Source organism: Lichenostomus cassidix, chromosome 1Aa, assembly GCF_008360975.1.
Source record: "Lichenostomus cassidix isolate B80296 chromosome 1Aa, HeHo_3.0, whole genome shotgun sequence".
NCBI lineage: Eukaryota > Metazoa > Chordata > Aves > Passeriformes > Meliphagidae > Lichenostomus > Lichenostomus cassidix.
In genome coordinates, this window is record NC_139480.1 from 14162341 (window position 1) to 14184586 (window position 22246).

Consider the following 22246-nt stretch of genomic DNA (forward strand, 5'->3'; position numbering starts at 1 on the left):
TGTTTGTTGTAAAAAGCTGTATCATGCATAAAATAATAGAGCAACACTCACTCAAATATGATTTGATAGCAATAGTTCCTATTTTGATATTCAATTTTGTTTAAATCTTGATTAGAAAAAATGAGAATCAGAGTAGCAATGTGAAAGTCAGTAGTGTGGTCATGTTAGATCAGCATTGCTGTTTCTTAATGTATTTTAATGGAAAAAGTACATTTGTGTAAATGTATTACTTACCTAAAAAAACTAATAATCTTAGGCTATATGATGAGTAATTCTGTTAGGTTTGTTGCTGGCCAAACAAGTATCAGCCAGTTAAAGTTCCAAAGACAGTCAAATCTAGTAGGTATCTAGGATAGTCATTACCAGATTAGCAAGAATGCATGACGGTGATTTTGGAAGCTAGTAGATGCTGACTTTACCATTTCACTGCCAATTAACATGGGTTTAGGAAGACAGAGTCCATCAAAATAATCTGGGAAGCAACACTGGCTATATATATGGAAATCTTCCAGATTATTTCCAGGAGCACCTAGCAATTTCACATCTATTTCCATACCTGTATGGAGCTGTGAACACCTCTTCCATAACTCTCCTACAATGGCTCTTTATTAAGATGAAGGTCTCAAAGAAGAAATAAATCTTGTGGCTGCTTTTCTGCCAATCTTTTTGTTGGTCAGCATAAACACACGGCAAACATCTGATTGAAACTGGGCTGGTTGCACTTTGGGCAAGATCAAGGCATATCAACCAAGTTGCTGTGTCCCCACAAGTGCTTAGTTTCCCTGCCTATCTTCAGTTAGCCTTGTACAGCAAACCATTCAAGGTTAGCATCACCTCTTGCCAAAAAGACTTGCAATTACCACCCCGGCAGCCATCACATTTTCTCGAAAATCATATCTGGCTTTCTAAAGGGGAACAGGAAATTGCTCTGGGTCGCACTCAAGCCTGATCTGTATTTTCTACAATATCTGCACGAAGAAGTGGAAACAGGTGGTGAAAAGATGGGACCAACTTAATTATGGAGGTTCCAGCATCTGCAGCAGCTTCACGCCACCACCTGCAAAAATTGGGAAGTCTAACTCTTGATGAAGAAGAACCAGCCATGGAGTGAGGGCTGCTCAGGCAGCTGCTCACAGTGCGTTTGTATGCAGCAGGGGGAAAAACGTTTTTATTTTCATTTGAACTTCCTATTATGTGGTTCTTGGCAATTGCTTAAATGGGTTTATTATGGCCACAAGTGTGAGAACAGAGATGCTAAGAAGCACAACTTTTGCCACTGTCATAATTTCTTCTGATGTGACAGAAGCCCATGTTAGCCCAAAACCTAGTGATTGATTCACTGCTGCAGCACAGAGGGGCCCCAGGACAGGCACCATCACTGTCAGGAATGCAGCACAGGTCTCTGAAGATAATGCATTGTAAGGAGGAAAACTAGAGTTTTAGAGAATACTTTTCAACTAATTCTGTAGCACCACTTGTTTCCCATACATTCCACAATGGAACTTCAAAAACTGAAATAAGTAATTTTCTTCTTTTCCATAGTAACTTTGTACAGAATTGGACCCACTGATTTCCCATTCTCATATTGTGCTTCTCACCATTTTTTGTCTCATTACTTCACCCTAACTTGAGTATTTTATGGCAGCTTCTCATTGCTACTCATATTTAACACACAAGGACACCATACTGACTGTAGCCAGGGTTACCTCAGTATGTTTAAATCCTTAGGCAAAAGGATCTCTGCACCACCCCGAGGAGCAACTGGAATAGCAGTTGTTGCCTGTAACGCTGCCACTTAACTGCAGCTCTTACATAGTCTGAATAAACTGACTATAAACAACTTTGTGAACTTACCCAATGTAAGCTTGTGCAACAAACAGCAACTCACTTCCTGAACTGTTTCACTCTTGGGGAAACTCTTCATAATTTCCACTATAACATTGTAGCAGCGAACATTTCCAGACATGAGCACTTCAACATTGCTGGCTAAAGAAAGAAACAGAAACAAAACCGGCTTCTTAAGGGTGGGGGGGGGGGGGGAAGTTGACTGGATTATAATTCAGACTTTAGTTATATAGATTTAACTAGAAAACTGTGACTAGATTTCAGTTTGTGCCTTGCATCTTGAACAAAAGGTGGCTTCATTTCTTGATGTGGCCATAAAAGACATTAATGACTATGAACACTTGGAAATTATTCATTAAATTTAAAGTTCAGATTAACATTTATGGTTTTCTTTTATTCTGTATCAGGTCATGTAGCAGAAACCTCCTCCCAAAGTAATCTTAGGTAATTATTTTCCTAAAGGTGGACAAACTGTTTTATAAATACTAAAACAATCTTATAAATTGTGTTTCTAACATGACTGTGATCAAGTACACAATTCACAGTATTTCTAAACAGGGTATAAAACAGAGTATGAACCAAAGAATCTTGGCCAAAATCCTGACCCAAATGAATGAAATGGTGTACTGTCACTGACACCAAGGGAGTTAGCATTACTCTGCTGAGGTCTATAAATTTTCTTAATTGTTCTTTCAACAGCTTGGCTTCCCTGGATACAACCTAAGAGAAATATTCACAAGCGTATTATTAAAGATAATTAGCATTTTTAAAAGAGCAGCAAATCTTCAAAATAATACACCTCTAAATATTAAATAATGATAACCTACCAGAGGAAAAAGCAAGTTCCGAGTGGGATGCTTTTCTGTTTGATAGTGAAGGAAGGTACCTTTCACAATGCTTTGATATGACAGCAATTAATCACATCATTCTCAACTATACATATGCCACAAGACAGTATTGCATCACTCCACAGTAAGTTATGATTTCAAAAGTGATACTTTTGAATATAACAAAATAGTCAGGAGATTCCAAAACTAAACACTACAGAGAAGGCCTAATGAATTTCATATTGAAATCCTGTAAGATCCAAGCAATGGCATATCTGCAGGGAGTCACCGTTTCCCAGAATAAATTAGAGAAAAAGAGATGGAACAGATCTTATTTAATCTTAACCACCAAAACTTGGTCATCTAGGTTGTCTCAACAGTTTACTAAGAGATCTGAGCACTCTGTATGGTGATTCATCCCAGCTGTAACAGACATCTGGTTTAGGGTTAGGTAAATTTCCTCTTGAGGTGACTGTTTCTCCCCATTAAACAGAGGACAAGCCTGGCTGGCTCCCTATGCCTGCTATTTAGATGATGTGATCCATCACTCCACTTTGGAGAACAGTCAGCAACCAAGCATTTTTCTCATGCCACAAATACTACTGAGATTTAAGATTTCATGTACAGCATTGGAATATACCCTTATCCTACAATTTCTTATGACGTGGGCCAGAAAAAAATCCAAACATGTATTAATGACAGAAGGCACAGTGAGGTACTCATTTGGAATAGAGACTTGAACTTCAGGGTATGGGGAGACATTTTACTACTAGGTAAGTTACAGTGTGTACTTACACTGAACTATCTTCTCCATGGTGGCCTTAAAGGAATATATTTCACTGAATTCTTTTGGGATGTCACAAAACAAGAGGCTGAATACCAGATTTGCACATTTATGTGCAACTAGTCTCTGTTTCTCTGGCTTGAGAGTATTAAATACCTTCTTTAGTGCAGGTCTTTTTCATGCCCTTCTCTTGTTACACTTCATATAAGTATTTACGGTTTTGAAAACACTTAAAATCTGGCATCCTCTTCCCTAGAAAACAGCAGTAACTTCTGGGCTAGTGTAAAATTATTTCTGACTCAAGGAATACTAAACTTTAAAACACAAACTGAACAGCAAGAAGTTTGAGAAACAGGAACTAGATAGCTTGGAGTCTGATGAAATGTGAGACACTCCAGTCTAGTTCTTGCTTACTGGCCATATATGGGGCCAGCATGGTTCCTATAGAACCAGACAGGATGCATGAGCATGGCTTTGTAAGTAAACACTTTTACAGGAGGTCAGAATTATGCACCTCATGAGAGACATGGAGAGCAGAACTCGGCCCTATGTTTCCCAAAATTTGTCAGCAGGAAACTGACAAAAGCTGCCTCTGTGTCAACATGATCAAACTGCTGTCAACAAATTGACACAAATCATCAAACACATTTCTCAGGATCTGATTTTGCATAGAACAGGGACTGCTGTTATCAGAAGACAAGAGATAACAAGATGATTTCTGCCAGTCTTACTGCACAACACCTGAGGACACTGTAAGACTACCATGAGCACAATGCTACCAATGCTCATTATTGCACACACCTCTGAATGATCGGAGTGGCTGCCTGAGCTCAGATTTCTTTTCCTAGGCCTGGCCACAGAATTTGTAGGGGCAGTTTTCCCTTTGTGGAACCGACTTTGCCAAGAATGTTCTTTACCTGCTACCCAAATTCAGTGAAGATCTATTTAGTCAATAAATATATCTTATTTTTCAAGTTTTAAGGACAACAGGACAGGGTCTTGAACTTCAGTCCCTAAACAATGATAAGAATCTTTGTTACCACTTACTCCAAGCAGAAGAAAGTATTTTTCTGTTATTGAGGAGACATTTCTGTTTTAATGGTTAAATATGTTAAAAATATCCCATTAAAAAAAAAAAGGAAAAAAAAAGGTATTTCCCAAAGAAAATAGGAAGGTGATTTGTCTGGCAACTCCCAACCAGTCCTCACTGATTTTTCGCAAACACACAAAGAGTACTTTTACAGTCACAGAAAGCATGAGCTGATGCACATTATGAGATATAAGGAATTGAAAATAAATTCTAATAATGCACTTACGTGGACCAGCTAAGGAATGTAATGAATAAAGTGCAGGAAGAATCACCTCTTCTTTCTCTGGAAACTCTTTAAATACTTTCAGTATGATCATATGATCTTTGCTTTCAACAAATTCAGCCAGCTGCTCTTCTGGAACTAAATTGAAAGGCAAGAGATACAGTATGTTTTGAGGAAATAATTCTTATCCTTGTACATCATAAAAAAAGATAACTTTTTATCAACTTCCTTTTTATTAAGTTATATTTATTTTCAATATTTCACAGAAATTACTCTTCATACACACCATCCTTCGTGATTATGGCTTCTTTAACTAAAAACTGAGCTACTTTATAAACACCTTTTTCTAGCCTATACTTTATGTAATTGAGTTCTGACTTTTAAATGCTACCTTGTGAATCAGTATTTTGAAGTTTTTTACCCTTTTTCACAGAACAAACTTCACATAGTCCAAACCAAGACAGTAAATAAATGAGGGGAAAGCTAAACATACAATGAAAAAAAAATGCAGAATGCCATTTTGCATACTCTGTGATTTTATTTAATTTTTCTTTTTTTTTTTTTAATAACGGACTTCTTTTCATAAAGACTACAGCCATGCTTTAATTATATCTTACCTTAACGGCTTAAGGTTTTTCCATTCCTGGCCCCTGTTATTCAAACTGACATAACTGTGTGGCTGTGCAATGAACCAGATAAGGGAACTGACCCCAGCTGAGAAACAACACCTTTTAAATTTCACAAGCAGAATAATTTTCTGAATCTGGTTCAAGAAAAGGGTAAGCAAACATCCACATAACCAAAACTGACAAGGTGGCTCAGAGGCAGAAAAAACCAGGCAGGAGCAGCCTAGGAAATTCTTATATTGATGCTGCCATCAAGAAGAAGGTATGCGGGTCTTCACCTTGAGCCAGACCTGTGAAAATCTAGCACTTACAAAAAACATGCACAGAAAATGTAGGAAGTTTAGACTTTTGCGGAGATTGAAGAGAAAATACAGCAAGACAAAACTATTTAGTGACAGTGGAAGAGGGGAAGGAACAGAGAAGATAATTCCAAGCACACGTGGGAGAAAGACTTAAAAAACCCAAAGTAAAATGGTGCTGAAAAGCACCAACCTGAAGAACTGGAGTCTATCTTTGAAGCAAAGCAATACAGCAGAGTGACAGCATTTCTCAGTATTTATTTTGAATCAAGAAGCTAAATTCCAAGCAAAGGGACTACAACAAGGGAACTTCTGGCCACAACATGCACAGTTCCTGATACTTCTGCAAAAATATAATACATGGTGACTTCATTATTCAGAATAAACAGGAATATCATATGGACACATGGTCACCTTTCAGCATTCTCAGAGTAAAAAGCAGAACCAAGTATTTTTCTGAGGTACAAAAATTTTGCTTGATTTTAGAACTGCTCACATTGCTAAAATTTACCAGTCTTTAAATACACAATCCTGTTTTTGAGACATAAAATCAAATGTCACTATTCTTTTTTCCAGTTACTGACCAACGTTAAAATTATTTTTCAGTTAATTCTGGAGTTAGAAATGAAGGGATATTTTGATTTTTTTAAAGATGTCATATTCATTGCTCTAATTTAGAAAATTTGTGACATTTCTTGGAAAGTCTGTTTTGTGCTAACTCATTTAAAGAACAGGCATAATACACAAATCAATCTGCAATGCAAAAAATCATTTACTGCATTTAAATAAACATCTGCCATCTCTGACAATCTATAAATTTTTCTAACATAATAAACTACAAGATAAAAATACCTTTCTCAAAAAGTTTGTGTAATGCTTTACATCCATGTTGTTGGATCTCTTCATTTTTAGGGAAGGTGTGCATGGCATTAAATACCAAGGAAAACACATCCACCTCTTCTTCCAAGAGCAGGAAAGCAATTATGTCTGAATAGCAGAAGAGATTACATGTTGCACTGATTATTTCTGAACATTTTCATTGAAACACCGTAAAGTCCAAAATTCTTCAATATTTATATTCCTTAAACAATTCCCTAAAATTTACTCTGACAGTTCAAATCCAGCTTTGTATAACCCATGACAAAGTTCTTTCTTAAGGTAGCATTTTACAATAGAACTGATGTTCTAAAACTTTACTGCCAAAAAGACAGTTCATAGCTACCTGGGAAAAAACATTTAAAATAGTACTCTTACTAGTTTGTGTACAAGTACAAATGACAAGTGACTTCGTGGAGTAAAACAGAGAAAAATCCAGTCTACCATGTCTACAATCACACATTTTATAGCAGTTCTGTGTTTGAAAGGCTTAGATGAAGTAGGAAAGTAAAACACACAATACCTGACATGAGGAGTAGATTTAATGCTTTCAGTCCTATTATTGAAAGATTTATATTTCCTTTGTGGACTGTAAGCATTTTAAGAATCTGCCTAAAAATTAAAAATGAAAAAAAAAAGGGAAAAGAGAGTTATAGCTAAAGATGTATTAACATACACAACTTTTTATTAAACATTTACTTTGAAAACGGAAATAGTTACAGAAATCAGCAAAACCTTAAAGCAGCTCAATACATTAAAAAAATTATTTCAGTTTATGTTTTTTTAAGTTATTAACAAAGTAATATTGGAATTTTAACTACAATCATACTTCATTAAAATACAGATGTATAATTTATCCAATTTACTTTAATTTTTAGTTATTTACACAAATTAATGCTGCAGGGTCACTCAGGAGCTGGTTACTCTCCAGAGCACTGGGCTGTGGAGAACCACAGAGTGTGGACAGCACAGCACTGCTCTGCTTGCAGCAAGAGTTCAGTTACAGTGAACAACCAAGGGTTTGGTGGAAGAGAAGCAGCAGTTTCCCAGCTGAAGAACTTGAACAGCATCTTGATGAACTTTACCCTATCTAAGTTTCAGCCATACAGCACATACATGATGCTGGACAAATCACTAAAAACAAACATTTCCTAGACTGCCAGTTGCACACTCCTTACTTTCTCAAGCCCAGCTTGAGACCCATGAACATTAACCTCTGAAAGGCTGCATCAAAGCCAACCAAAGTTGACTTGTTAAATAGCAAGAGCCAAACAATGCCAAGTAGTGCAAAATTCAGGTTGAGTATAAAATTGGGCACTTAAAAATCAGTTGATATTTTTAACATATTTTACTCAAACTGCTATCTGTAAAATAGTGACTAAATCTGTAACACCTCTTCAATAGATAAAATTTTAAAAGCATTGATTTCACACTGAATGAAGCATATCTCAAAAGGGAGGGGCTGTAATTAAAACCCAAAATGTACAGATTTATACACACACATAAAAATCAACTAAAGAAACTTCCTTTTTTTTTACTTTTCATTATTTTAGAGAGCTTGACTCTGCAATTTTAACAATCTTCCAACGTGAATCTTCGTATATATAATATGTAATAAAAATGGATCAGGCAGTAGTTTGTGATACTTTAGTTAATATTATTTAATATTTATATTTATTATAAATAAATAATATTAATTAATAATTAATAATATTAAATAATAGTTAATAATAGTAATATTAAATAATAGTTAATAATATTAAAAAAAAGTAGTTAATAATATTTACTATTTGGTTAATATTCTTTACCTGTCTTGAAAAATATAAGCAGCACTTAAAAGTTTCATCCCCCAGTTCTGGCAATGATGTCTTTTGTCTTCCTGAAGTCTGAATTTATAAATTTATAATCACTGTTTTCCCTTCACACTACGATGTTGCTAGTTTCTCTCTTCTCTAATGTAGCACTGGTGTTGTAGTTATGATGACCAAAGTAGGCACAAGAGTCAAAATCTGATGGGAGGCATAACATCCTTTGCCTTTAGAAAATTCTCTCCCATATATCCTCCCATTTCAAATATAACCAAGAAGGAGGATGTAAAACTTTCTAAACCACTTCTGCTGTAACAGAGTTTAACATAAGAGATTACAAAATATCTCACGAAGTCTCTTTAAACTCGTAGAAAGAATGCAAATACACGGAAGGAAATCCTCTTTCTCTTCACAGTGATAGCAACTATTTAATTATTTATCACACTGTCTGTCAAGAACACTACATCAATAGCAAACTGCCATTTGTAAACATGACTACAGTGTAGTCAAGTTGGATCATAGCTGAGAGACAAAAGAAATGTTTTTTCTAGCTTAAGATTCTTATTCTGCTAAAATAGTAACACACACAGAAGGGAAAATCTCTTGCCAAAAAATGACCTTTCTTCTCTATTGTAACTGTTTCCTGCTTTGCTGTAAACAGCAAGTGTTCATTAGGGTGTTGATTCACTGCAATTCTAGTCCAATCCATGCACAAGGAACATGAGATATAATTGAGCTGGCTTGCTCTGTCTTTGGCACAGACAGAAATGCCTGAGCCCACTCCCTCACCGAGTCTCTCCACAGCAAGGAAAACTGTCAACATGTCAGACAGGGATACACAGTTGGCTAAAATATTGGTACTGAGAAGGAATCATGTACAGCAATGCTATCACCAGATCTTTAGTGAAGTTTCAGTTTGAAAAGGATGCTTTGTTAACTGCACACGCTGTGTGGGTGCTGAGGAGGCTGTGGGAAAGATCAGTCTCCAGAAAGTAATTTTTCTGGGACCTGAGAATGAACAGCAGTATCTCCAGCTCTCAGAACAACCTTCAGTCAATTAACAAGCTTTTAAGCTGCCAAAGAAATTGTAACTAGCATGTGCAGCTTCAACTCAATTATTTCTTGTTCATGAAAAGCAATCCAAATCCCTTTTGCTTTCCAGCAAAAACTGTCAACACATCTTTCAAGGGAGTTCATTTCCCGAGTGACCATGTATTCTAGCCACTATAAAACAAATAAAAAGCCCCCACAAAATCAAAATGCATGTTCATGTTATCTTTCAATAGCACCCTTTCCAAGGAAGGGTGTGATGAGGATATGGAGGCAGATTCTCAAGGTTATAAGGTTGTGGCTGTTGCTGTCATTATCAGCCCTGAAGGCAGAAATCTGTCCAAGAGACAGAACACCACACCAAGACCCCAAACCAACCCCCATGTGTATCATGCCTACATCTGCAATTAGCATTTATGCTATTGGGCAACTATTCAGCCAAACTATGTAGGTGTTCATCCCATCTAACCGCAGACACCCAGAAAACACTTGCTTAGGCTTCCCTTGACAGCTGATGGACAGAGTTGAGCAAGTCCAAATCACAATTTGCTCCTCTTACTAAAAAGATGGGACAAACCATCCCTTCTGAAGGTAATTGACTGGCTTCACAGGTAGTTGAAGTGATCAATATAAATACTTATATTTAACGCAATATTAGGTGTGACAAAATCGCCCCTTCCTGATTTACACTACTTCAGGCTTGTGCATATAATAGCTCGCGTTTGAATGTACACACACAAATATCCACGTAATACTGCATCTGTCAAAAAGGTTGCTCGGCATTTTTTTTTTATGTGTAAGTGGAATTTTCTATATTTTAATTAAGGCCCATTGCTTCTCGTCCTGTCACTAAGTGTCACTAAGAAAGGCCTGGCTCAATTTCCTTTACTTTCTGCATCAGGTATTTATATACACAGATAAGATCCTTGTTTGTGTGTCACATTCTGCAGGCTGAAGAAATCCACAAAAAAGCTGATGTACTAACTTTATATATTTCATTGCATACATATGCTGCCAAAATGACCAAGCATTCTGGTAGACTCTTTGCATACAAAATACTTACTGGTGAACACCCAGCACTTCCCAGTCCTTCCCAACATCCTTAGGAGCTATGCTTTGTAGAGTACTTGGACAAATTTCTAATAATTTACAAAGAAGTGACCAGCCCATCTGTAAAACAAAAGTGCAGCTATTTTAGAATAGATATTATGCTTAGAACTTCAACATTGTCTTCTAATATCCTTGCCTTTTGCAAGACAGCTGTTCTGTTACCTAGCTAAATCAGTAAGGGAAATTAATTAACACAAGACAAATGGCATGAAAAGTAAAACAATGGAGGTAAAACATATGCTAATGATTCTGAATGCATTGCTTGTAGGAACACATCACTCAATCTGCTTCAGCACTGCTTGAGGATAAAGGGCACACTGTTAAATGAGATTCTGATAGACAGAAACATACGATGTGACCCGTAGTATGTCATCATGGGCCAGGGAAAACCCCTGCACTAGTACAGGTCCACCTTCATTGAAGAATGTGTGTTTCCATAAGAACTTGCCTTTTAATTGCAAATTTTAAGGACAAAGTATAGCCTTTTTAAAGGTGTTCAACGTTTTAAATTGGGGTGAGATACATAAAAATTTACCATATTCTTGCTATCAACCCTCAGTATTGTGTGTTTTCAAAATGTAACAAAGGAAGTGGAATTTTGAGATAATGAGGAATGAAAGACAAACCAAGTGTATTTGTTCCTAATGACTACCTGTTCCATCCTATGCCAATTTAAACATCTGTAAATAACACCAAAACCTAAAAATGTTCCTCTTTCATCTTCTGTGTTGGAGAAATCTGCTCTCTTATGAATGTTTACAGGCTGATATGTTTGAATGGGTGCAGTGAGGAAGCAGTAAGCAAAATTCAAAAGAATCAACTGATAAAAGAAAACCCCACTGTATGGAAAGAAAAGTAGTGAACTGTGAAATGTCAAAAGTCAAGATGAAGTAGATTTTATTAAAAGGAATTAAAACAAGGCATATAAGTTTCCTTGAGCATATAAGTAAATAAAAAGGTGGATGCAGGCCTGTGTGCTTTAAGAATAGAGTCAAGATAAGATAAAATGTTGAAAAGACTTTATGTGCAACTGGATCACTTTTTCACAGAAGAGTTACGTAAAGCAAAGAGGTCAAGATGGGACAGCCAACAACAGGAATGTAAATAGCTACCTCCAAAGAGTTTAACAGCAAAGTTCGTATAAAGTGCATGAACCCTAACCCTGCAATCTGTAAGAGTAGAGACAGAGAATTACAAGGCTGGTAGTGTAGAGTCACCCACAGGAACGGCATAGGCTTGAATCTAGACAGCTTTCCTGACAGCTCTGTAGTGTGTGCAAAAGGTGATGTAGCTCCCTGGGGACTGGAATTCTGCTGTTGTCCTTCACATACTTGGTTGTAGTGTGAGCATAGCCCCTATTTGCAGTACTTTTGTTTCTGTTTCAGTTTAGATTTGCAGAGCCAAATGTTTTAAGCCAGTTACGACCTTAATGTCTGCAGACTGAGTCTGACCATGAGCCAATTTCCATGTGCTTCTCTTCCTTGGATAGCAAGCTGGCTTGCCCTGCATGAGACTACAAATAATTTACTATGGACATTCAGGCTGGTCTGTGTAACTGAGTCCTAAGTGCAGGTACAATGAATAGTCTCAGCAACCATAAGTCCTCTTCAAGATGAGGATACGCAATTCCCTGATTTTCCACATTCCAAGCAAAACAGTTTATCAGTGACAGTCGATCAGGTACAAATTTCAGAAACATTGTAGAGATGACTATTAATTGATAAACTGTTTATTTCTTAGAAAAGATTTCATTTTAGAAGTACCACTTTACAAGAACATCCCAACCGTTCTTAAAAAATTTAGAATCTGGTGAGAACTTGCTGATTGACTTTAGAAAATTTCTTTCTGTATTAACTGTTTCTGATGAATTTTATATTCCCATTAAACACTTTTATTTGGATTGTTAGGCCTCCAAATATTGACAAACATTTATCAAACTGTGGATCCAGAGAAGACCAACGGAAACATCTGACCGGCTGATATGTGCTCTGTTTTACAATATTAAAATCACAATCTGCGATAATAGAGAGCTTATTAGCTGTTCAATAATGATGTAAGAAAGCAAGGGTCTTTTAAATAATAGAAATCCTAAAGGTTACAGGGAAGGGAAATAAAGCAAAGAAAGATATCCTAATAAACACTTAAACAGGTCCCTGCACACAGAAACAGTTGGTAGCAGCACAGAAACTCATTATTTTTAAATCAGACCCTTTTCATTTCTAGTATGCAATTAATTTATGTTACATTAGGTCACACCATCAACACGAGATAATAAAGGTCTGCTCTTTAGTCAAGTGGACTCATATTTTGCTCTGGAGTTTCTAAGCATCTCCAGTCATTGTCAGAGTAACTGCAGAAAACTACCACATTTACTTAATCAATTTTACTTCCAGGCACTACAGGCTTTCCACACCAGTACCTTCCTACTTCTGAAGGAGCTTCTGCAGGGTTTATGCAGTCTGACTTGGGCTAATACTTGCAATATTGATCTACTAGGCAAATTTACCCTGTACAAGTCAGTGGAACAGCAGCACAACCCAATGCTTTGTAACCAGTTAAGGAGGGGAGGTAAAGAAAATTCTCACTTCAGGTATGTCTCTGACTGTGTTTATTCTGTTATGTGAGTCAATTTTTTCACAATGTCAAGAGTAAAAGGAGGCTGATTGATTAATTATTTATTCAATAAAAAATCATTCATAGTGCAAAGAGACTGCACTGAAATCAAGACCTCATTACTTCACCACTGCTGTAAAGTGAGAATTGTTTATTCACAAAGACTACATGCAAATAGCAGTGAATGAAGCAAGAAGAGAGTTCTACTTACACAGTGTGAAAGTTTGTAAACATCAGAACTGAATGTGAAAGAAGAGCTGCCTAAGACATTTTATGAGGAATGGGATTTGTGCTTTGTACTGGCTATGAATTTCCCACTCCAACACAACATAGTAATGCAGAGGTCCAGAACTTCTAAACTGAAACACTGCATGACTGCAAATGTAGGCAGGTAGAAGACTAAAATGAATTTTAAAATTCTGCATTAGAGTGAGATATTTTAACAGAATTAAAATGAAAATTAATAACTATCTTTCTTATGCAATTCTGAGTCTCGTGTTATCATTTCACACCATACTTCTTGTTGTGACTGATGCTTTACTTCCTAGTTTAAACTTCTGGGCAGAGGTTTTATAAACCATTATATATGTAATATGCTCTTTCTTGAAAATAACTGCTGATTCATCTTCCTGTATTTGTCAACAACCTGACAAACCAAGAGTAAAATAAGCAAAACCTTCAGACACTGTACAAATTTAGTCTTCAAAGAAAACCTGAGATCACTGTTATTTCAGATTAATCCCTCCAGAAATACAAAGTTATGCTTAATCTGAATTTTGGGCTTTTGACCACTAGCTAAGGTCTAGTACACAACCCCCTCCCAACCCCCTAAAATATGTTACTATTTAAGAGGCGTTTGCAACATAATTCATGTTTTGCCTTCCACCTGAATTTAAAAAAAAACCCCAAAACATGCAAAAAATACTGTAACCGTATAAATGGACTTAATAATTAAAAAAAAAAAATCAAATGAGTTGCACAGAAATCTGGAGCTTATAAACATCCTCTACGCATAGCATAGTCAGAAATTTAATATATGCCTGCCAGGAAAGAGCTGTTTCGTATGACAAGTCTGGCAGCTGTACCATAAATACAACATCAAATTGTGCAAGTGCCACACCTAGTCCAAATGGGCCAATGCTAAATTACAGGAGCAGGCAGGTAGAACTTTAAATTGTAGAACCTACTCTTAGTTAAAATATTCCCCCCTTCCTTAAAAAAAAACTGTGCTAGCACAACTCTCAGGGACAGCGTTACGTACGTATGAATCCATATCGGAAAATTCTGCTTTTCTCAATTTTGTCTAACCATGGCAAAATTCAATATGGACACGTCAAAATTACACTAGAAAACACTGTTGGCAATTTAGAACCCTACATTGCACAGCATTCACATTGCTTAATTTCTATTTTCTATTTTGCCTCCTTCTGTCGATAAAAACAAGAGACGCAGCAGCGGCGTCTGCAAAAAGCTGGAACGCTTGGTCCCTTTAAACGCCAGCGGTGACAGCGCCCTTCTACAGATCAGAGCCCTTCATGAGGCGGAGAGTTAAGTTAGGAGGAGACCGCAAGTTAAGGAGAAATCAACAAGCCGAACAAGAACTTTTATCCCGGGCAGGGCCGCGCTGGCTCATCCCGCGGAGCGCAGCCGGAGCAGGGGAAGCGGCCCCGGCCCTGCCCTGCCCGGCCCCTGACCTGCTGCACTCCCGCCGCTCCCGGGTACAGATCCACCACCAGCAGCAGGGGAACGTGCACGTTTTTGCCGCTGAAGAGCCGGGGAGCTGTGGGGGGACAGAGACAGAGACCATGTTAGCGACCAGCGGCGGGCGGGACAGGGCAGGGCAGGGCAGGGCAGGGCAGGGCAGGGCGCTCACCGCTCTGCCGGGCCGTCAGCTCCAGCAGGTCGCTCAGGGTCTGCACCAGCGTGTCCAGCCGCTTCCTCTCCTGGACGTTTTGGAGCCGGACGACCAGCTTCCTCAGGGCTTGTTCCTCCCCCGCCACAGCTTCCCCCTCCTCGGGGCCGCCGCTGGCCATGGCCGAGCCGCTGCCCTCTCAGTGCCCATCCGCCGCTCGGCGGGACTCGGGCAGAGCTGGGCCGGACGGTGCGGGCCTGCCCCGCTGCTGCAGCCCCGCAGTGCCGCCGCCCGGCCGCCGTCACCCAGCCCTGCCGAGCCGCCCCGGCCGCGGCCTCCGGCCCCTCCCACGGCGCTGCTCCATGGACACGGCCGAGGATCGGCCCCCGCGGGCGGGCGGCCCCGCTGAGCCCCGGGAAACGCCCGCGGGAGTCGCGCAAGCGCCCGGCAGACAGAGCAGACCCGCGGGCAGCTCCCCTCACAGTGAGTGACGAAACAGCTGCCCAATAGAGCTGCGAGCCGGACCCGGGGCCGCCCCGCGCTGCCTCTACACCATAAAATCGTCCGGCCAGGCGGCGGGGTGCAGTGGGTGACTTTGATTTAAGGGCTGGATGAGCTTTAGGAACCAGGATTTGTGACCCTGTGGGATACCCACAGTGAGGCAGTCTGTTTCTTGAAGGGCTGCACCCTGTGGAAGGGTGTGGAGTTGAGCCTTGGAAGAAGGGAGGGGTGAGGTGAAGGTGCTTCGAGACTTCATTTCCATCTCTAATTGCCCTACTCTAATTTGTTTGGCGATAAGCTAATTTCCCCCAGTGGAGTCTGTTTTGCCTGTGATGGTGATTGGTGGGTGATCTCTCCTTGTCCTTACCTTGACCCGTGAGCCTCCTGTTACTTTTTCTTTCCCTCCTCCAGATGAGGAGACGAGTTACAGAGTGACTTTGCTGGGAAGCTGGTGTCCAGCCATGGTCAACCCACCACAGTCCTTTGTGGCTCCCACTGCATTACTTTTGCCTGAAAGCACAGATGTGTGAAATCCACACCGTGTACCTTCTACCTACATTGATAGCAAATGTTGTGTGGTTGCAGACTCCCTGCTTGTTCCATCTTGCTGTGGACAGCTGGCTGGCAGTCCTGGATCACTTGTAGCTCCTTCAGTAAATTATTTGCTGCAATTGTAGATTACTCACCTAGACAGCTTGATCCTGAGTTAATGTTTCCTCTTCTTTCTACTTATGTTGGCAAAAATTAAGAAACCGTCCTGGTGTTTCTGAGGTTCCTGAATAAAAAAGGGAACTAGCTTCCAGAGATCAGGTACCTCAAACGTTGAACTTGTAACATGTCTCCCAAGCTTCATTCCTCTGCAGGCAGCAGTTGCCTGGAGTGCTGGTTGGAGAGGATGCTAACTTCTGCTAAGTCTCTGTGAGTCTGAAGTGTATTAATTAGTTAGATCAGAGGAGAATGGAAAGAATGAGGTAGTAAACATCTATGTTTTCCTGGATTTTTCTAGGAAAATCTCATGAATATATATTAATATATCCTCACCAGAATGAATGGGGGGGGGAATGGGTTCAAATTTAAAGATAGTAGATTTAGATTGGATATTTGGAAAAAAAGTTCTTTGCTGTGAGAGTGGTGAGGCACTAGAACAGGTTGTCCAGGGAAGTTGTGGATGCCCCGTCCCTGGAGATGCTCAAAGCCAGGTTGGATGGTGCTCTGAGCAACCTGGTCTAGTGGCAGGTGTCCCTGCCCACAGAAGGAAGGTTGGAACTAGAGAATCTTCAAGGTCCCCTTCCAACCCATTCTGTGATAGAAGTGATTAGAGGTTGTGACTGAGCTGTCTTGTCTTGGTATCTGGTAGGAAAATTGAGCTCTGATAGTAAAGTGTAATTGTCTGATTGTAATTCTTATCAGAGCATGGGAAAAGGGCAAAGGACTTTATCTCTCAAGCACCTCTTTAATGTTTTTCTGCTCTGGAAGTTTTGTATATTTCTGACCTCTTTCTAACGCTCTGTCAATGAGGGTGGATGGCTTACCATGAAGACCACAGCAAAGGGCCACACCATTTTTAACTAGTTTAAACTATTTGGTTTTTTTCTGTTGGGGCTCAGTGTGTTTATTCCATATCTTCTGTTCTCTAGCAGCTATAGCTTGTGTTGTTTTGTGCACTTAGTTTGAAAAGACTACAGAATCACAGAATTAACTGGGTTGGAGAAGAACTTTGAGATCATTGAGTCCAACCTATGACCTAACACTACCTTGCCAAGTAGACGTAGGCACTAAGTGCCACATGGAGTCTTGTTTTTAACACCTCCGGGGACAGTGACTCCATTTTTTTTTTGGCCACAGGCTATAATTCCAGATCACACAGTCTTCTGGTTTGATATGGCAATTTCCATGGCCCCATTATCCAATGTATAATTCATACTGTTATATTTTCTTGAAATAAGTGTAATGTTATGTATGAATGGAGGATGTATAGACCCATACAGAAACTTTCTAAGTGAGCTAATATATTAGAGTCTACTGTAACTGTATTTTGTTTTTGCTTCATGTAGAGGTTGATTGGGGTAGGAATTCAGAAAACCTGTGAAAAGCTCGTTCTGCCCACACATGAGAGCATGGGGGTAAAAAGGCTTTCCCCTGAGACCTGCTTGGCCTAAGTCAGGACTGGATTGAGGCTGAAAGTGGGTTGAGGCTGAAAGAAGGGCTAGGATTGGAGGCAAAGCTTCTAGAGTTACATTTGATCTGTATTGAAGAGAACTGCCAAGGAAGGGTTGGGCTGCCAAAAGCTTTGTCGCCTTGAAAACATTGGTTTGGGACTGTTCTTGGGATTCTTAGCTTGAAGCTCTGTGCCTACCCTTAGGCTTAGGAGAAGGGTAAATCCTAGAGCTTCTGTTGGAGTAAGGCTCCAAATGGGAGTCCAAAGGAAGGGGCAGCTTCTAGAAAACATGCCAGAAGACCCACAAGAACATTTTTGGCTTGGTTATGGCCCATGTCTGGGTCTAAAGCTCATCTCATTCCTAAGATTTGGTTTAGAAATGAAATCCAGTTGGAGCTCCAGGTTGATTTGGGTTGTAAAGGGGCAATTGTTTGCCTCCTGTTCTCAGTCATCTCTGATGTCTCTTCTGAAAATAAGTTTATTGTTGTGGGCCCATTTCCCTCTCTTGGCTACATACATTATCATGTTTGGAATAAAATTTTCTGCTTCATGTTTTAATTCTGTCTGTCCTTGGTATTAGCCATCTCTATTGGCTTTTGCTATCAGTTGTGTAGCTCACCCCTCATTTCTTCACCCTTCCTAGCTTTGGTGTTGACAGTGATTTGAATGTTCTATGATGATTGTAGGGTGAGATATTAGGAAGCAGGGAAAGATTCTGGGTCAGCTGTGAAAGGACTGAATGTTGCAGTGTGATACAAGCATATTTCAGAACTGAAACTTCATCTTTTTGACAGGAGAGGGAGGCTGTGTGCAAGGAAAAACTGTAGACTCTTGCTTCTGCATTGCTGGAAAGGAAGGCGTTTTTCTGGAACATTTCTTTTCCCTGGACCATTGCTTGTTCTGTTTGACTTCTTGGGGGGAGGTCTTTTTGGATTTTCTTTCTGTTTGGTTTTGTGGGGGGGGAATGTGTATGTGAGAATGAGTTTGGGGTTTTTTTGGGGGGTGGAGGTTTTGAATGGTTTTTTGTTTGGTTTTGTTTTCTCAGGGTTTTTTTTTGTTTGTTTGTTTGTTTTTTCTTGTTATTTTCTCCCTCTTCCTGCTCTCCCATTATTTTATTTGCAGTACTTTATATTACCTGGTGAGCCTGAAGAAGCTGTGTTAGGTATTGCCTGGGGACTCTCCTTTGCAAGCTCTTTCTGACAGAGAGCAATGTCAGTCAGTTCCATTTTTTCACATTTAGTTTTGTCTCATCATGCTTCCTCTAGAGAGGAGAATGAAAATTTAATTACAGGAGGCTTTATAACCTTATTTTTTTTTTGTTTTTGAAATCTGCTTTGAAGAGCCATGCATATTTATCACTGACGGCATAACACTCTGAATAAATATTTTTTCCAGTGTTACTGGGATCCATTCTGTGTGTTTTAACCCTGCAGGTGGAGAGGGGGTGGTAATTTGAATGACAGAAAGTGCTCAGACAGAGCCTGTTCAGAAGTGATATGACAGTTATTTGATTCATTCCTGGACAAAATGCTGATAAATGGTCCATCTGCTTTTATGTCATAACCAGCAGGGGCTCTGTGGTGTTAATGAATTCATTGCTTCAGAAAACAGTGGCAGAGCAGGTATTCTACCTCAGCCTTTTCAGATCTCTATCAGGGCTTTACATTTCAAAAAGATTAAGTACTGTCCATAGCCCAAGCTTGTTCATTGCTCTCTGTATGTGAAAGTATCATCTTCACAGCCTCCAAATGAATGGGCTTGGACAGGAAATCTCTGCTGGGTAGAAAACTGGCTGATAGCTGGGCCCAGAGAGTGGTGGCGAATGATGATACATCCAGTGGGTGGCTGGTCCAAGTGATGTTCCCCAGGAGTCAGTATTTGGGCTACTCCAAATTTATATTAAAGCTATTTAATAATTTTGTCAATGATCTGGATGAGGGGATCAAGGGCTCTCTGTCAGTGTGTGACAAGTTGGCACCAAAGCAGTAGTAGGAAGGGTAGGAAGGCTCTGCAGAGAACACTGGACAGGCTGGACAGGATAGATGGGCTGAGGCCGATTGTGTGAGATTCCACAAGGTCAAATGCCGAGTCCTGCACTTTGGTCTCAACAATGGAAGGCTGGGGCAGAGTGGTTGGGAATGTGCCCAGTGGAAAAGGACCTGGGGGTTCTGGTTGACAGCAGCTGAACATGAGCCAGGGTGTGCCCAGGTGGTCAAGAATGCCAACAGCATCCTGGCCTGTATCAGGAACAGTGTGGCCAGCAGGACCAGGCAGTGATTTTCCTTCTGTACTCAACAGTGGTGAGGCCACACCTCAAATCCTGTGTTCATTTTTTGGGCCTCTCACTTCAAGAAAGACATTGAGGGGCTGGAGTGAGTCTAGAGAAGGGCAATGGAGCTGGGGCAGGGTCTGAAGCACAAGTCTGATGAGGAGCAGCTGAGGGAGCTGGGGGTGTTTAGCCCAGAGAAAAGCATGCTCAGGGGAGAACTTACCACTCTCTACAATTGTCTGAAAGGCAGGTGTAGCCAGATGGGGGTCAGTGTCTTCTCCCAAGTAGCAAGTGATAGGACAAGAAGAAATGTCCTCAAGTTGTGTGAGGGGAGGTTTAGATAGGAAATTGGGAAAAATTTCTTCACTGAAAGCATTGTCAAACCTTGGAACAGGCAGTCTAGGGAATTGGTTGAGTTACCATCCAATGAGATATTTAAAAGACAGGTAAAAGTGGCCTGTAGGGACATGGTTTAGTGGTGGACTTGGCAGGGCTGGGTTAATGACTGAATTAGATAATTTTAAAAGGCTTTTCCACTCTAAATAATTCTATGAAATATACCTTTCTGAAAGCAGGTGCTCTACTTGAATTTAAAAATGGTTTTAGTTAGTTGACGTGCTTTCCTGAAATTGTCATTTGGTGTGTTCCTTAGAGTCATCTTGAGTGTTACAAGTGTACGTATACACTATATAAATATGTATGAATATTTCCATTATGTAGTTAAAATATTAAAGTATAACGAAAATGAGATTTTATTTAAAGAAATTTGTACATATGATATGTGAAATTGGGCTGACACCTAGTGGTGGAATACTTCTAAGTAGTCCACAGTCCATGGAGCCTTTTGTTCAGAGGGTCCTTTAAGTTAAACAAAGGCTGCTTGAAACTGCTTTCCATAGAGGAGGCCAGAGAATACCTGGATTTCTTTAAAAAAAGGAACCCTGGAGTTCCTGCCCTTTATCTTTCCTGAAACTCATTTTCCCTCTGCCTGCTTTTCCCCTCTCATTATTCTTTGAGGTACACTGCATTGCTAAATACTGCTAGGTCTATATGTTACTAGAGCAGAGGAGTACTTCAAAGCCCAAGTAAATTTTCCTGCTGTTTCCTGCTGAATAGCTGATGATGCACTTCGTGGTTCTAAATTAGAAACTGAAGGAGATGTTCAGGATGTTTTGTGCTAGTATCCAGCTGATTAAACAGCTTCTGTTAAAGGGACAAAGCTTTCATTTCCTAGAATCAAAGAATGCTTTGGGTTGGAAGGAACCTTAAACACCATCAAGTTCCAACCCCTCTGGCCATGCACAGGGACACCTACCACTAGACCAGGTTGCTCAGGGCTCTATGCACGCTTCCAGGGATGGGGCATCCACAACTTCTCTGGGCAACCTGTTTCTGTGCCACACCACCCTCACAGTAAAGAATTTCTTCCTAATGTCTAATCTAAACCTGCTCTCTTTCAGTTTTTAAGCTATTCCCCCTTGTTCTGTCACTACATGCTCTTGTAAAAAGTCCCTACAAACCTGTAGAATCCCTTCTACTTATTCTTTGCATCCCTTGCCAAGTCCTGCTCCAGCTTCACCTTGGCCTTTCCTACCTTATCTCTATACAACTGGACTGTGTCCCTAGACACTTCCCAGGTTACCTGTCCTTGCTTCCTTTGCCTGTGCACATACTTCTTTCCCTTTAGCTTGACCAGCAGTTCCTGATTCAGTGAATCCAGTCTATTGCCTTCCTTGCCCAATTTCTTGTGCCTGGGGATCACTAATTCTTGTGCTCCATGAAGATGTCCTTAAAAATTTGCCAGCTCTGTTCTGCTTCCCTTATCACTGAAGAAAACTTCCCAGGGAATCGTATTGACTAGCTAGCTCCTTGAAGAGCTGGAGTTTACTTTCCTGAAGCTGATTAGGCCTTTAAGGAAAAAAACCACAAATGAAAAATTATTAAGTGGACTTGTGTCTGGTTTCTAACAAAATACAACATAAAGCCTAAATTTCTGGACCACTGGCTTCAAGGTTATGTTAAAGAGAGCTGGGAGGAGGAGAGTGAAGGGCCACCTGATCTAGAGGGAGCAGCTGATCTATGGGGATGTAGCACTTGGCCTTGATGACTAGCAAAGTGATATAGGTTTAAAAAGGACGTTCCCACAGCTGAGGATAAAACAATATTGAGCACTTGAAAACGAGTAAGAAACAATCACCACTTTCAGAGTGGCTGAAATGTATGGACCTTGGATATAATAAGGCCATTGGTTTATGCAATGTGGTGAACTTAATAATGTTTGCTCTGCTAGAAAGTATTGCCTCTATTTATGCTAT

General features: G+C 40.0%; 1 protein-coding gene across 3 annotated transcripts in view; it reads right to left on the bottom strand.

Moving 5' to 3' along the window:
- The window catches only part of LRRK2 (leucine rich repeat kinase 2), a 61517-nt gene extending 46066 nt beyond the window's left edge, over window positions 1-15451 (bottom strand). Inside the window, exons 1-7 of one of the 3 annotated variants that reach the window (XM_085041136.1) lie at window positions 15025-15451; window positions 14846-14931; window positions 10492-10598; window positions 7094-7182; window positions 6547-6681; window positions 4773-4907; window positions 1855-1986 (exon numbers count right to left, since the gene is read on the bottom strand). In XM_085041136.1, the coding sequence (XP_084897262.1) occupies window positions 1855-1986; window positions 4773-4907; window positions 6547-6681; window positions 7094-7182; window positions 10492-10598; window positions 14846-14931; window positions 15025-15184 (844 nt within the window). In that variant the 5' untranslated portion in view covers window positions 15185-15451. The other 2 variants (XM_085041152.1, XM_085041144.1) reach the window with 2 other exon arrangements.
- Window positions 15452-22246: the final 6795 nt, after the last annotated feature.